The sequence below is a fragment of the Cornus florida genome, unplaced genomic scaffold, assembly GCF_030987335.1.
Source record: "Cornus florida cultivar Cherokee Brave unplaced genomic scaffold, ASM3098733v1 CherokeeBrave_3.0.0_Hap2_Chr05, whole genome shotgun sequence".
Lineage (NCBI taxonomy): Eukaryota > Viridiplantae > Streptophyta > Magnoliopsida > Cornales > Cornaceae > Cornus > Cornus florida.
In genome coordinates this window covers 118,591,911-118,609,468 of record NW_026775575.1, presented here as the reverse complement: position 1 = coordinate 118,609,468, position 17,558 = coordinate 118,591,911, and the positions used below count along the sequence as shown (strand labels likewise).

Sequence of the window (17,558 nt, the reverse complement as noted above, 5' to 3'; positions counted from 1 at the left end):
TCTCTACCCACACAGACTGTAACCCCTTCATAAAATTTCTTGATTGCACAGTCAGTGATTTCCATCTACCTAGAAACACCAGAATCACTATCTTCCTTTCCTTCTGTATTCAACCCATGCATAAGGTCATTTCCAATGTCCGTTACCGACAGCCCACACCTCTTTTCCACTTCAGTCACAACGCCGGCACTCCTCAACACCTCACAAGAAGGGGTAGAAGAAGAGGATAGAATATTAAAGCTCTGAGAATGTGAAACTGAGGGCATACCTGGAACGAAAGAAGAAGTCCACTTCTGCTTTTCTTTTCGGGACCATCTAACTCCACTGTGAAAGTCCCGAGACGAAGATCTGAAGATTCGTCCCTTCGTCTGTGTAGAATCAGAGAGGGATGAAGTAGAGATACCTGCGCAACACAGAGAGTGACGTGATCCCTTCTTAACAGGACCTCCACCAGCCGCGGCAACAGATAAATTCATCCATCTCTTCTTCTCCGGTGAATTCTAGAAAGTTGCAGAGGTTTCATTAGAACGACGGCTATGTGAATGCCTTATTTCTGTAAAAGTAGGAGGGCTAGGTTTGGAGTTAATAAAGGAGACTAAGATTTTATTATTGGGCCCCGTAAAACCTTTCTCTTCAAATTGCTTATAGAATGTGGGCTGGGCTTGTTTTGAAAGGAAACAGGCCCCGTTGAGCAGCCCACTTGTCATGTTAGGCCCATAGACCTTTGTAGATTCACGCTTAGGCCCAACAGAATCAGCAACATAAAAATCTTCTTTAATGCCACGATCATGGCCACGTGGTTGGTATCCGTTAGCGCGGATATTACGAGGGAACGAAAGGCGATGACTGAGGGCATGATTGACACGAGTCTTGGATCTGCCTCGTCTACGCGCTTTTGGAGCGTGAGAAGGCAGTCGCCTCTTTCCTTCAACGCCTTGGTGGTTCTGTGGTTTCCGGCGACTACCTTCAGTTGCAACAGCCAGGATGTGTGGGCTCTCTCCAAAACCATAGTAGGATTTCGGAAGGATGCAAGGTGTGATTTCCTCTATCAGAATAACCCTGAAAGCCACATGTTGCTCCTCAACAAAAACATACTCAGGTATCACTTTTCCGACGGAAACATAGAGGAGGATTCTCTGTCCATTCGCCGAAACGTCTGCCTCGACACCTCGAAATCCACCACATAAATTCCCAATTGCTTCAAATAGCTTGTTACACCATAGATGGAGGGGCAAACCAAACAAGATCACCCTTCGTATTATTCTCTCTTTTACAGCAGAACAACCAGCCGCGAAGTACCAAATGTCGATGGATAATAAGGCTTCGCCCCATCTCTTCCTCCCTTCATCCAAAACCCTTAAGGCCTCAACTTCCAATGGAAACCTGAATAATAGCAGATCGTCGGGCAAAGGAGAAAGTTTCACCCCACTTGATACCTTCCACTTTTTATTTTATTATGGTCGTGGGATGGGGATTGTGGTGGTGGCGGCATCACTGGTGATGGTGATGGCGGCTCCGGCTGTGGTGGTGATGGTGACAGTGTGTTGGAGGTTGTGGGATGGGGATTGTGGAGGTGGTGATGGTGATGGGAGCCGGCTATAGTGCCCTGTGTGTTTGTGGGAGATGCTAGGGTGAATACGATGAGGAGAGAACCCAGTAAAATGAACTTGGCCTAAAATTCCTAAAATAACCTTATTTTAACATGGTTAGAACTTACATATTAAAGGCATATTTGTCTAATAAAAATAGGGAGAAGCTTATCTTCCCCATGACGGAGGGGATGTTAGCTTTCCCCTATATATAAATATATATATATACACACATATTCATATGAATCATATATATATAATATAATTGTAAATTTGCAAAGCATTTAGGGAAACTTTAGCCTTTTAATATATTTCTCTAGGTTAAAGAGCGCTTTTGACAAAGTCAAAGGGTATTTAAGTTATTTTACATGGTGGCAGTTGAAGTGTGAGTGAAAGACAGAACAAACGTTTGCCGTATGAGCAATGGTAATTTTCGAAAGTTGTTTCATTGTGATATTTGGCCAAACTTCAGGGAAGTTCTGTTACAATGTCCCGAAAACCCAAAACATAAAACCAAAGCTTTCATTTTGGAGTTGTAAAATTTCCAAGGGCCTGTTTACTAACAAGAAGTAATTTCTGTTTTCTACTGTCAACTCTGAAAAAGCAAAAATAAAAGTAAAATTATGTTCAATAAAATTGATTCTGATTTCTAAAAAGAGAAAGTGAAATCAGTTTTAAAGAAGAAAGTGAAAAGCGACTTTTTGATGCTTTCTATACTTTCTGCAGTGTAGCGGGAAATTGATTCCTACACTGTTACCACATGGGCCACTGTTTATCCCAAATAAGTTGTGCGTGAGTTGCTGTCTCGTTTGTTTATAACATCTTCTCTCTTCTCTCTATGCTCGTCACTCTTATCTTCTCTACACTCTCTTCGAACCATATCTCATCCCTGAATCCACCATGGACGACACAACCGAAGGCTTATGGTTGTTCTTCAAGGCTTCTCATTTCGAACCCACCATATCTCCATCTGCCCAAACTCTTCTACCCATCAAATTTAAGCCTTTGCGTCTCTATTACTAAGCACCATAATCGAACCCAGATCAAGGCAAGCCACTTCTGTAACACCCACAGTGGAATCTTCAATTTCTTTAACGAGGCTGAGGTCCACGATTCCGGCATAGGAAGAGAGATGATTCGCTAACGGGAACTAATGGATTTTGTTTTGGTTGTTTGTAATCGTATGTGTTTGTGTGTATGCCCAAAATGTCTCCGTAAACCCTAGAAAATTCTCTGCAAAGCCGGCCACACACACGATGAGAGACAAGCGCACGATGATCGAAAAAATCCACCGATGAAGCAGCTTCCGATTCAATTCCCTCTGATTCTCCATCTCAGAAGCGTCTTCTCATCGATCCAAACCCTAACCATTGTTCGATCGCATCGTCAGCCTCGATCTTGTCCTCCGACGCCTCGTCGGATAGATTCTGTCAAAAAACCAGAGATTTGCCCAATTTGTCCGATTGCCACAGTTATGGACTACGAATTAACAACACTAGCCCCAAGGACAAACTCCAAACCCTAGACAGGGTTTGGCGAATCGTCATCCTCTGCAAAAAATGCATAAAACGTGTCCAGTTGAGGAAAGCAGTGATGGCAAAAAGGGCTGTGGAATTCGCGAATGGTGCATTGGATTTGGTGATGAAGAAAGATGAGAGTGATGAAAAGGCTGAAAGTTTGGTGAGCAGTTGTAGTGCTTCTGCTACTACCACGACTACATTTGCTGAATATGAACCGGGGATGGTGGGATTGGTGGATGATAGAACTGGGTACACAGGTGAATATGAACCAAGGATGGTGGGATTGGTGGATGATTGAACTGCTGGTTAGAGGTGATGATAAAAAACAAAAGCAAAATCATAATTATTAAACATGATTTTGTTATTTTTCTTTCAAAATTTTAATGAATATGAGATATTATTAAACATTATTTCACTTTCTATTTCAGTTTAAGAAATGAAAATCATGATTTTACTTTTGGAGAAAGCAAAAATAAGAAAGTGAAAGCGTTAGTAAACGGGCCCGAAACAAATTGGCAACCGATTTTGGAAAGTTTTGGTTTTTTTAAAGTTGCCAAAAAGCAAAACTAACATTATCAAACTGCTTTTTGTTGCCGTTTCGTAAATTTTCAAAATGGCAACAGAAAACCAAAAACCAAAGTGTTACCAAACAGGGCCAAACCTTTGTGTGAGATTACAGCCACCCGAATATGATGAATATATCAGGGCTCTGGTTAAATTGCATCAAACAATGACAAAAAATGCACAAGAACAATTACAACTTTAGGAGCACTGAAAATGCAAGGCTAATCAGATTATAACAAAGGGTGGATTTTGAATTACCAAGAAGAACCAAGTAAAATGTGCACCTTTTCACTCCATTATGATTTTATTATGGGAATCCTGGTCGATATGGCTCAATCACAATGTAGTCGTGATATTACAAGATCCAAACAGCGGTTTATAATAAAATTAAACTCGCTTGAAGAAACAGAACGTGAAGCATATCAGAAAGTTTTTGACCTACCTAAAGAGTAGAAAATACAGTGTGAAGTGCACAACATGGTTTGACAGTTAAAATGGGTAAGGGACCTACAAAATGTAAGGCCACAACTCTACCTACCAAGCTTCTCAATCCAAGTAAAACCAATATAACTTCTGGAAAGAAGATTTTTTTTTTTTCTTTTTTAATAGAATTGTGATTTTATAAGATCAACTATGAGAAAATTAAGCTCCCCTAAAGAAACAGAACATGCCAACCAGGAAAGCAGAGGCGTGATGTTTTCTGCAACGTTCAACCATGAGTTTATGTTGTTTTGAACTCCCCAAAAATGGAAAATTAAGCTAGGTAGTCCTTTCAGTTTATTTTTAAAAAATTCAGAGTGCTGAACCAGGGCCGGCCCTGGGGTAAGGCGACCAAGGCAGTTGCCTAAGGCCTCAAATTTAGGATCATAATGCAAATATAGTAGTATGTATATGTGACCATAATTTCCACAATTAAAAGACAATACACACTTATATATCATGTAAATTTATGGCAATAAATAACTTTCAAAACAAAATTATGACAATAAACACACGTACTTATAATATCAATTTATATATATATAATACAACAATTTGTACCTAACAATGATTGTTTATGTCCCCTCCCAACAAAATAAAAAAAGAATTTTCTATATTTACACTCAGAAACTTGTTTATTTTATTATTATATTATTTTTGGGCTAATGTGCATTGTGCATGCATGGTAGACTCTGTTAAACCCAGTCTAAACAATCAAAATTTTAACTCATGGGTACAATCAACCGTCACATTCTCCAAAAAAAAAAAAAAAAATTGATAAGTACAAATGTATTAGAAAACGTTCAAAAGGGGAACGAATCCCAAGAGTTGTACAAAAACCAAAAAAGAGGAAGGGGAAATCCTATGGACCCAAAGAACCCAAAAAGTCCACGATTTCATCTAAAGATATACAATTTCTCCCCAAAACCCCAACTAAAGATAGAACAAATAATAGAAAACTTCAACGCCCCAATGGAGAATTCCTCCCCATCAAAAGATCTTCTATTCCGCTCTTTTCAAAGGCTCCACCAAACACAAAGGGGGCACCCACCAAAAATCGCGAACTTGTGCCCCTACCCTTTGGCCCCTCCAAATGTCAATCAAATCCCTTTAGGTCCGGGGCATGACCAACTGGACACCAAAAAGTCCCAAAATAAGACTCCAACAGTCATAAGCCAGAGGCCAATGCAAAAGAATGTGATCCATGAACTCTCCATCCTTCTTACACAAACAACACCGATTGACAACGATTTGTCTTCTCTTCCGCAAAATTGTCCAGAGTCAAAATCCTACCCCTAGCTGCATTCCAAACAAAAAAGGCCACCCTAAGAGCAGCCTTCGAATGCCATACCGTTTTCTACGGGAAAGAGGTACCGTGAAACCCAGTGAGACAGAAAAAGAAGGACCAGACCTGAAAAGTCCCCTGCGAAGAAGGCACCCAAGTCAAGGAATCCGAACCAGTACCATCCACCTTCTGTCTATACAAAAGGGCCAGCAAACCAGTGACGTCATCCAACTCCCAATCCTGAAAGAATCGCCGGAACCGCACATCCCAAGACAACCTACTGCTATCAAGACGATAGTAGTCGGCAACCAAAGCATGTCTGTAATCAGCAATCCTGAACAACCTTGGGAACAAATAAGACAATGGACGATCCTCGGACCAAGTATCCTCCCAAAACCGAACGTCCCTTCCTTCCCGAACTTTGAATCTAATATGCTTAGAGAACTCATCCCACCCCTCCCCAATGGATTTCCACACCCCCACGGCAACAACAGATCCGATCGGCCTAGCTGACCATCCCCCTCTCTCCTCCCCAAAACGACTTAAAGTAACCTTCCTCCATAACCTATGTCTTTCACTGCCGAATCTCCATAGCCACTTGCCTAGGAGAGCTCTATTGAAAGGGACCAATCTCCTAATCCCAAGACCTCCCAACTTAAAGGGCTGCAAACCTGCTCCCACCGGACAAGATGATATTTAAACTCCTCCCCCCGACCGCCCCATAGGAAATTCTGATGAAGCATCTCAAGTCTTCCAACAATAGAGGAGGGAATCTGGAAAAGCGAATGAAAATAAGTTAGAAGACTGGACAATGTACTCTTCACTAAAGTGACTTTTCCGCCCTTCGAAATATATTGTTTTTTCCACCCAGCCAACCTTCTCTCGAACCGCTTAATAACCGGGTCCCAACTTCCCACCCTCCTAGCCGAGTCACCCAACGGCAAGCCCAAGTACGAAAAAGAAAAGGAACTAGTCCCACACCCTAAAGCAGTTGCAAGAGAATCCATCTCTGAACCTCCCCCACAGGGACAAGCACTCTCTTTCCCAAGTTAACTTTCAAACCAGAAACAGCCTGAAAACAAACCAGGACACATCTCAAATACCTCAATTGGGACACCTCTGCCTCACAGAAAACCAGAGTATCATCCGCGAAAAGCAAGTGAGAGATCTCCACCTGCTAAACTGAATCTGGACCAATCTTGAAGCCCCTGATGAAACCCAAATCCACAGCCCTTCTCATCAACCTACTAAGAGCCTCCATAACAATAATGAACAGGAAAGGGGAGAGAGGGTCCCCTTGCCTTAGACCACGAGAACTGCCAAAAACCCGAATGGAGACCCATTCACCAACATCGAAAATCTGACAGAGCAAACGCAAGTTTCGATCCATCTACTCTATCTCTCTCCAAAACCCATCCTCTCTACCAGATAAAATAAAAAATTTCAGCAAACATGATCATAGGCTTTCTCAATATCAAGCTTACACAGAACTCCAAGAACACCACTACTAAGCCTAAAGTCCACACATTCACTGGCAATAAGAGCGGAATCCAGGATTTGTCTACCCCCTATGAACGCATTTTGAGACTCAGAGATGACTCCGTCCAGAACCTCCCTTAATCGTAACGCAATGACTTTAGCGATAAGCTTATACATACACCCAATCAGACTTATTGGTCTAAAGTCCTTAACGTCAGAAGCACCGCCCTTCTTAGGAATAAGAGCAATAAAAGATGAATTCAGCGACTTTTCGAACCTCCCATTAGAATGGAACTCATGAAAAGTGCCCCATAACCTCCTGTCTAACCACCTCCCAGCTCTCCAAAAGAAATCTCATAGTAAAGCCATCTAGACCTGGAGCCTTGTCACCATTACAACTCTTCAAAGCCTTCAGAACCTCCACCTCCATAAAGGGGTTCTCTAACCCATCCCTATCCACAGCTGAAATAGAGTCAAAATGAAGACCATCAAGCCGTGGTCTCCAACGAAGATGCTCAGAGTAAAGCCTCTGGTAGAAAGAAATGATCCCCCTACGCACCTCCTCCTCCATACTCAACATCGTTCCATCCACACACATCTGCCCAATATGGTTGCCCCTCCTATGAGCATTAGCAATTCAATGAAAAACTTTGTATTACGATCTCCCTCTTTAAGCCACAATGCCTAAGATTTTTGACGCCGCGAGATTTCCTCCATAACTGCAATCTCAACACATTCTGCCTGAGATGCTGCTCTCCTATTACGTTGGGACTCAACAAGACCACCCACCCCTTCCAATCTATCAATCTCAGTGAGGACCCTATTCTTCCTCCACTCCAAATTACTGAACACCTCCTTATTCCATCTTCTGAGTTTGTTTTTCAAGAGGCGAAACTTTCCTGCTAAAATAAAGCTCGACGTTCCCACCACCATATCCTCCTCCCACCAAGATCGCACAATCCCTTAAAAATTCACCACTCTAAGCCACATGTTCTCAAATCTGAATGGAGTACAACGAGATCTCAATCCTCCACAGTACAAGAATGTGGTCCGACGTCACCCTAGCCAAAACAACCTAAATAGCGTCCGGAAACTTCTCCTCCACTCTCCAAAAAAACAAGAATCTATCAAGGCGGGAAAAAGTAGGCGTTTCCCTTCGACTGGACCATGTAAAAGAAGCTCCCTCTAAAGAAAGATCAATAAGCTGATGTCCATCAATAAATTCCAAAAAATGAATCATAGCCGGAGTCCACGGACCACCTGCAGATCTCTCCAATGGGGATATAACCACATTGAAATCTCCGGCCACACACCAAGGAAGAGACCACATCCCCTTCGCCACACTAAGCTCCTCCCACATCCCAGCCCTCTCACAATCATCCACCGGCCCATACACGCCAAAGAAGGCCCAAGAGAAACCATATTCCTCCATCGCAAAAGCACAAGACAGAGAGGAGAGCCCCCTACAAACATCCACCTTAGCCATCCATCTCCTATCCCACATGAGAAAAATGCCACCCAAGGTCCCTAGAGAATCCAGAGCCTCCCACTCAACAAACCGATTTTCCCAAAGGCTCTTAACCACTATATCAGTCATAGTATCAATCTTCGTTTCTTGAAGACACACCAAATGAACCCCCCATTTTCTCACTGCCATCTACACCACCTTCCTCTTGCCCGGGGCATTGAGACCACAGACATTCCAAGATAGAATTCATACCTTCATGAGGAAACAATACCACCCACCTCTCCCTTGCCCCTCCCTCCCTTCCCCCCCCCCCCCCCCCTCCTCCTCCCTCACTAACTTCCTATCATAGTTCACGTTTGAACAAAGATTTCTCAGCTCCCTCTCCCCTCTCCAAAAAGGACGTATCTTTTTCCTTTTGCTCGTCCTTCTAGAAAACTGTATCATCTCCATTTCTTTCCCCTCCACAGTAGCCTGAAGAATCACTAAGGCCTGATCCCGATTGCCCTTGCAAGAGACACCCAGCAATTTGCTAGTGGCCCCAATATTTGCCATGACCCAATCCTTGCCAGTTTCATCACACTCCTGCCTACCAAAATCACTATCCATACCCTCCAGACATACAACAGCTAGAGGATCCACCATCCCTAGATTAGAGTGACCCTCCTCTGCTCACAAGATCATGTCAAGAGACTTGCCCTGTTCAACCCTGCTCCCATCAACATCTCCTTCCTCGACCTCCTCCACCTCATCAAAACAAGACATCCAGTCATTACCACTGTCCATCCCACCTTCCCTAACGTAAGAATCCGGGTCAATAGTGGGCAAATCATCCGACAAACACCTGTGCTTCTGCAGCTCCTTAATCAACAAAGTAGCTAATTCATCACTGAGGGTAATACGGATATCCTTGCCAACACAAACTATCATCATATTTGGCAAAATACCCGTCTTGGGTGTCACCAGAACATCATCCTTGGGTGAACACAGATCTTCCATTCTGCCCAAATAAGGCTCAGCCAACCTATCCAACTCATCCCTAGATGCACCATACTGAAAAGAAGAGGAAGAGAAATCCGAGCAAGACGATCACCACCCCTATCAACAAGCAAACTGACCGTCCCATCTCTTTCTGACTGCCCAAAAGCCCCAAACCCAAAAACATTTGTATCAAAACCTCATCCACGGAGTCCACCTCCAACATTGGCGATAACATTCGAGACTTCCCATCCAGATCCTCCCCCATCTCACTCCTCAACACCCCACAAGGAGTAAAAACAGAAGAAAGAGCATAAAGAGAGCTCCGAGAAAAGGAAGAAAGGTACATACCAGGTTCAGAATGAATAACCTTGCGAGCATCCCACTTTTGCTTGCTTTTCTGGTCCATTTTTTGCTGGACTGATGCGATTTGCTCGAAGATTGACCATCTTCTTTGATGGATGCACAGCTGCCATTCTCGACATCACACAAACAACCCGATTGAAGCAGTCCAAATCTGTTTTCAGAGAGCAAATTCCGATAACTTACCGTGCCGAAACTTCTTTGAGCTTAACCCAGCATCCTTCTTCTTGAACATACTTACATTCGCCCAATTTTCCTTCTCCGACCTCAACCAATATCTCAAGTCCAACTTCATCTGTGCCGTAACTTGAGATTGTCCATGAGATCCTAAGCTGGGCACCAAATCTGAAGATGGGCTGGGCTGCAAACCATTAATAGAGACAGAAAGACACCTATTTGGGCCCCAACTCACCACCCTATCCTTAGAAAGAATATGATTGGCCTTAGCATGTACAAGCCCAAAAGAAGAGGACTAGAGCCTATCATGCCCCAACCCACTTATCAACCCTCGAATCCACTTGCACAACCCAGAAGAAATGGTTGGCCCAAAAGACTTGGCCTATCATGCCCAACCCAACTAGCACCTCTCGAACCCACCTTCACAGGCCCACGCTGATTAGGCCCAATCCTACCAAGCCCATTGGATGTAGATTTCAAATAGCCCCTGCCCTCACGTGCCTCATCACATGATGGAGAAGCTGTCTTCCACCCACAACGTGAGGCATCCGACCGCCAACCACGTGTCCCACTGGCGTCCCTCCCACTCGCCTTTGGCGCGTTCCTCATCACGCGTCCCTATCCTTGAGACCGGCAATCCTGCAGATCCATCGTCTGAAGCTTCGGCACACTTCCAAACCCAATCCCAGACCTGCACGATGTTCGTGTCCTTCTATCCGACGCCACCGATGGCCTCAAATCATCCCTTCCGGTGCAGGTCTGGAAACCGGCACAAGGGAAGGAGCGATCTCTTCAGTTAACGAAATTTTGAAGGCCCACCACCCGTCCTCCGCGATGATGGACTCCGGGATCTCACCGCCTTCAACCACAGTAACAACAATCCTCTCCGTATCGCTCAACTCATATGCCTCAACATCCAAAAAACCTCACATAAATCCCAAATAGCAACAAAGAGATTCTGACACCATAAATGCAAAGGAAGGCCGTACACAATGATTCTCCGGTGGTTAGCCTTCATTCTCAATCCAAAACATACAACCCTATAGCACCAAAGATCGATGAACAACTGTGCATCTCCCCATGATTTCTTTCCCCTATCAAGAACCTTCTGTGCCTCCATGATCGACAAGAAACAGAATAGCAAAAGTCCATCAGCCAGAGAGGAAACCCTAACCCCACACGAGATCCGCCAAGTCTTCGTAACCCACTCTTCAATCTTCTCTAAAGTCCCCACATCTCTATCAAATCTCCCAACAAGACAAGAGCTAAGCATAAATTCGCGAGTAGTAGTGTTGTGATTGTCCACCCTAAACACATGATCACTGGAAGAAGGTACGCACTCCACCTCTCCTTGCAAATCCAGGCGAGGGAGACTTGCGACGTCCAAAAACGACAACTTCTGGCCGTCGAGGGCTCTCATGAAAGCAGCCAAAGAAAAACACCCACTAAAAACAGAAACCCAAGAGAGGAAAGAGATGCACGAGGGAAAGTAGCAAAGGATTTCACCGGAATTAATGAATCCGGTGACTGGCCGAAGTAGTAGACTCAGGCTGCATCTCTGCTATGACAAGCTTTCTCGCTCTTGCGTCTGAGGAGACATATGATTCTGGTTATTCACATTCTCCAAAATAACCTTGAAGATAATTTGTAACTTTGAAAATAATTTTGTCCCATCAATATGAGAAACCATGACATGTTTTAACTTATTATTTTCCAAATGTTTGGATTGCATATAGAGTATTATTAACTATCCCAGCTACAACAGTTGCATTTGCTGAGAGAAGATTTTCAAAGTTAAAGTTGATCAAATCTTATCTACGGTCGACGATATGTTGGAGAAACTTAATTGGAGCACTTTAATTGACAATTTTACAGCTCAAAATGCAAGACGATCACATTTATTTTTATATGAAGTTGAATTTTGATTTTTATGACTAAGCTGTGTTCAATATTTCTTTTAATTTTTTTTATGTAAATTGGATCGTGCTCTTTACAAAGCACCAAGATCGGTTTTTGTTTTGTGTGTTTTCAATATTAATATATTTTGTACTTATCGCCTCATTTTAATAAAAATTTTGCACTCTTACAAATTTTTGGCACGTGCGAAACGGCCTTGCATTTGAAAAGTTCGACTAGGGCCTCCCAAAACTCAAAATTTTGGGAGTCTCATGGCCGGCCCTGTGCTGAATGATTTAAATTTCTAATTCAAAAGTTCTAAAGTTTATGCAATGTTCAATCTTGAGTTATGTTGTTCTGGTTTCCCAGAAAATGAAAAATTACAATAGATAGTTACTTATCAAAAAAAAAACACTATTGACAGTTGATTTAAACTTTCTAATTCAAAAGTTCTAAAGCTCTATTCATTTTTCAAGGTTTTTTTACCGCAACCAAACAGCGCATAAGCTTTCAATGTGCGGAATGAGAAGCTCAGAAAATGAATTGAGAAACATAACATAACAAATGACTGAAGAAGCATTTGAATTCGAACTTGAGAGATAGAAAAGCATAATTGAAATTTGTAAACTGAAGGGGAAAAAAAAAAAAAGGGTTTTAGAGTACGTTAGGGCTTTGGAGATGCGAGAAAAATGATCAGCTCCGTATGCCTTGATGAAGTATTCTTCCACATGGGGATTCCAATGCAAGGTTGGGTTGTAGCAGTAACGCTGCGATGGATCCATCTGTAATGTTATACCAGTTATTGAGAGAATGTATAGGAGGCGCAAGACAAAATTATATCATTAGTAAAAAACTAAAAACACGTGTAGTGATACGTATGCACGCATATATCTATATATATATATATATATATATAAACATGTACCCGGGGAGTAAGGCTGTGCAGAGTGAGATAGCTTCTCCTTCCTATTGTTTGGAGCAAATCCCTCCCTTTTTTCATTGAAGGAGGCGAACTTCTGGGTATAATGATACTATAAACTACAGTGTAAAGTATAAAGTGCTGTGACGGCGCAATTACCCTCCGCGACCTCGTTAGGTTTGGAACTTTTCACCCCCGATTAAATTCTAATCAAAATTTACTCTAACATAGATTTAAACAAAATAACAACTAGGTCTGGTCCATTAGTTCACCATTAACTCTCCAGAATAATTTTTTTGTAATGTCAAAATTACCATTCAAATGTAGGAAGTTATACTTCCTGACTTTTCTTTAAGATGTAAAAAGCTAATACCATTAAGCCACTGGCGTATTGGTCTTTTATCCTTAATTAATATGTGAATGAAACTTATCTACAACTAATTTATAGTTGGATGTCTATGTGTATCACGTTAGACTACAACGTGAATATCTTAATGTAAAGGCTGCATGCAAAGTCCAAAATTCAATTTATTTAACATAACATCTACCAATTCTTTACCATATCTTAATGTTTAATGTGGTTAAGGATTGGATAAAAACAATTAATAAATTGTAGGGATGCATTAGATTATAATACATGCATGAATGAGTGTGTTAGTTGAAAAGGTACAATCGAACAGACATAACATATTGGAGTGGATGTGCCTAGTGGTGAACTGACACCATGTGAACCATTACAACATGTTGGAGTGGATATGCCTAGTGGTGAACAGATACCATGTGAACCATTGTAACCAATTGAAATGGTTGTGTCCAGTGATGAAGAGACACATATAAATGGTTATGTCCAGTAATGAAAAGACACATATAAATGGTTGTGTCTAGTGATGAAGAGACACATATAAATGATTCTGTCCAGTAATGAAAAGACACATGTAAATGATTGCGTCCAATGATAAAGAGACACACCCAATCCGAAAAAGCACTTCTATTTCTATAAATACTCCCTTGGGCTGCCATTTGCAATTCGTTCAATTCATTTTCTTCTTTCTCCCTCTTTAGACTTGAACCCAACCCAAGTGGGTTCAAACAATAAGTCTGAGCCACTTAGACTCTAATCCAATTTCATCGAGCCATATTAAGGTTGATCCGAACCATTTAGTTCATATTACACCAAATTCAACATTTATATAATATAAATGCATTTTTTAGTCAGAGAGAATATTACACGGAGGAGGTTCGTCGTATCTACAAGTTTGTAGTACTGCTACTGGTGGATGTAGACCGTTGTATCCTGGGAGACAAACACCATAGAGTTCGTTAGTATCATGCGGGGCATAAATTGTCTTAAGGGCATAGTATCTAATACTAGCCTCGGTCCAGTTTCTTTATTTATTATTATTATTTTATTGCTTTAATTTGCATGTTTAATTAAATATTGAGTTGAATAATTATTTATTTATTTTTAGCATATTATTAATTATCTCATGGCATATTAGTATAAGGTTAATTATATCTTAAATGTCATATGAAACATATATTCTCCAACAAAACTAACCTCAAATGTATCCCATTTTGCCCCTTCCACTTTTGATTAAATTAGTAAGAGATTAATACCTCGGAGAACCACCTAGAAAAATCTAACTATAAGTCTACTCCATTGTTTTTGGGTAATTCGAGAAAGATGGTGTAGTCAGATTTTTTATTAGACAACTAAATTTTCTATTGTGCAAAATTACGATTTTGTGACTATGCTCGATTTTGGTCTCTTGTAGGGAAAAACTTGTGTTTGTGATGAATTTGGAGTTTTTGGACCTTCCAAGTGCAATGGTAAAGTTGGATTTCCAAGCCGACTGTTGGTTGTACGAAACGATAAACCTATAATTATGCTAAGGTTTGGCGATTGAACACTGAAAGTCACTTTGTAGGTGCAACTCTATATGAATTCTAAAGTTTTAAGACATTTCAAACATGACAACACAAGTGTAAAATGGTCATTTGGGGGAAATCTAACATTTGATCAAAAATTTGACTACGCGATCGTATTTAGAACACCCCAAAACTTTGCAGTGAAGGAACGAAACTAAAAATTTTGATGGTCAAAAGGTCAGATGACATTCTTCCCAACAATGCCACATAGGTGCCACACAATCAATTTAGGCATTCCACAGTCAAAGTTAACTAAAAAGTCAAACAGTTCAATTCAGTGGGCAAAGTTGGCACTACCTTGGAGCCATAGAGTCAACTTTGACTTGAAAAAGTCAAAGTTAGAATTAACGATCAAAATTTGCTTAGGAAGACGCCTCCTAGGCGCCACACAATCTAATTTGTCTTGACATGGCAAATGTAGCACGATGGTGGTGATTTAGGAGGCTATAGGACACATAAAGAGCTGGAAGCATCTCCTCATGCTATACTATTTTATTTGGCCGCTCATGCTTCAAAAGTTGTGTTAGACATATTAATGTTGAAAAATGATCTGGAAGTGTTGCCGACTACTACATTATCTAATTTGGCCTAAAGAATTGAGAGAAGCACGAGATTGATGTCACGGGCTTAGAATTTCAGCACCAATCTAGCTACTCCCGTGCGGCACCAAGTCATTGCTTCTACTCATGTAAGTACTTAGTCAGCCTAACTCCTATGCCCACCTTAGCCAACGCACTCCCCTCGTGCTCTTACTAGTGTTATAGTGGCCCTCGCCCTTTTCTCTTTTAGCTTGCACACTCACACACACTAAGGCACTTAAGTTGGCAAAGAAAAAACACTTCTATTACTTCAAAGAATGCTTTGTACAAAGCTAGCTCTCAAACTCTCTACAAGGCTCTCAAGACTCACTCTAGGACTTGATGGCTACAAAATAAAGTCTTATTCCTATTTATAGGCATCTACATCCCTAATGGATGGCTAAGATACAATCTAACCGACGGTGGAGATCGATTCTCTAAAATTTTCTCCCTCCTTCTTCACACTTTCATATATATATATATATATATATATATATATATATCTACAAGTATCTACGACATTCTAAAACTCTTCATATTACTCCACACAACTCTGGAGAACCCTAGAACCTTCCACGGACTTCTACAATATTTTACACATATCTAGAATTTTCCACACAACTCCAGACAATTCCGGAAGATTCTAGAAACTATTTTCACCATATAGTTGCCATGCAACGTCCTACTCAGCCCCTGTGTGGTATAACCTCGATAAGCGAGGCGTGACATTCTCCCCCACCTATTTTCGTGATGTTCTCGTCACGGTTTCTTCAACTGACCCAGCCTCTCGCAGGTCATCAACACTTGTGCATATATCCTTAGCCTAAACATGTGCGCGCCTTTCAGAATGTGTAAGGTCCTTGCGAGCTTTATCGTGTTAACTACCACCTCTTGACTTTCCTTCCTGTCCACGAGCGGCGCCATGCATGTGGCCTTGCCTTCCTCGCCTCCAAGTATCATCAACGCACCAAGGCATGGTAGTGGCACGACATTGTTCCTGTCTATGAACTCTAGCCCTAGTACCATGTCGTGGTCGTCCATCTCCGCAACCTGGAAGTCGGCCTTGCCCTTCCACTCTTGCATGCATAGTTCCACCTCCTTGTACATTTTGCCCACGCGTGCCTCCTCAGAGTTGACGGCCTTGATCCATCCATTCGTTTTGCACATCTCTAAGCCAAGTCACTATGCCTCCTCCAGGGTAATAAAGTTGTGTGTGGCGCCTGTGTCCACCAATCTGCGCATCCATATAGCGCACCCCGGATACCTTCTTCGCCTTGCCTTTCTTCTTGGTGTCATGTGCTGTGCTATTCAATATTTGCATAGCCCCTATACACATATTTTTTCGTCTTCCCTTGCCCTTATCCTTCACAATAGTGCTCATGGTCTTCTTGTTAGAGCAATATCGCAATATGTGCGGCCCATCGCACAAGTAGCACTTCGGCTCCCACTTACCCTTATCATGGCGCTCCCCTTTACCGCTAGCCTTAGACCTCTCTCCATGGTCCTTGCCCTTGTCATGGCGTGGGCGTCTCTTCTCGTCATTGTGCTCATCATCGCTGGACTTGGGCAAGTCCCCTTTCTTGGAGCGCTGGTCTCCCCCACTTTTGTTGTGGTCCATCCTGGGAGACGTGGCCTCTTGTTATCACGCCTAAAGTCTTCAAGCCGCTCTGCTATAGCCATTGCAGATGCCAAGTCTCTAGGCTCCCTCCTCCTAAGCTCCGTGGGCACTTAATACTGCATCCAATCTATGAACAAGCACACGTGTTGCCGCTACAGCATCTCTGGGATCTCTAGTAGGGGTGGCAAAGTTCGACACGACCCGCCAACACGACACGTACACGACACGAGTTAAATGGGTAATGGGTTTACCATAAACAGGTTCGTGTCGTAAACGGGTTGACACGAATAACCCGTTTAGTTAAACGTGTCATGTACGGGTTTATGTGGCTCAACCCGTTTAACCCGTTTAATTAAATGTGTCACCCGTGAACCCGTCTAACCCGTTACCTGTTTTGACCTGATTATTAGGGACATTTTGGTCATTTTATTATTACACAAGAAACCCTATTAAGGCTATTATACAAAATATATCAACAAATTCAACACCAGTCGGTCCAGTCTCCAGACAACTCTTCAGTCTTACCTTACGCGGCGCCTTCACTCTTCCGTCTCTCTCTCAGACCTCTCGGTCTCTCCTCTTTCCTCTCTCTCTCTCTCTCTCTCTGAAAGATTCAACACCAGACAACTCCTTCTCTCTCTCAAATCCACACCACACCAGCACACCTCGAGCGACCAAGAAGTTCAAGAACACTACAGTCTACACTTCGAGCGAACCA

The 17,558-nt window shown here is 42.2% G+C and overlaps 1 protein-coding gene across 2 annotated transcripts in view; it reads right to left on the bottom strand.

Moving 5' to 3' along the window:
- LOC132309013 (rRNA (cytosine-C(5))-methyltransferase NOP2C) overlaps positions 1 to 12,876 on the bottom strand; it is an 89,324-nt gene extending 76,448 nt beyond the window's left edge. For both annotated transcript variants that reach the window (XM_059807368.1, XM_059807369.1), the window contains exons 1-2: positions 12,722 to 12,876; positions 12,460 to 12,578 (exon numbers count right to left, since the gene is read on the bottom strand). In XM_059807368.1, coding sequence (XP_059663351.1) covers positions 12,460 to 12,578; positions 12,722 to 12,796 — 194 coding nt within the window. In that variant the 5' untranslated portion in view covers positions 12,797 to 12,876. The remainder of the gene's footprint in view (positions 1 to 12,459; positions 12,579 to 12,721) is intronic.
- Positions 12,877 to 17,558: the final 4,682 nt, after the last annotated feature.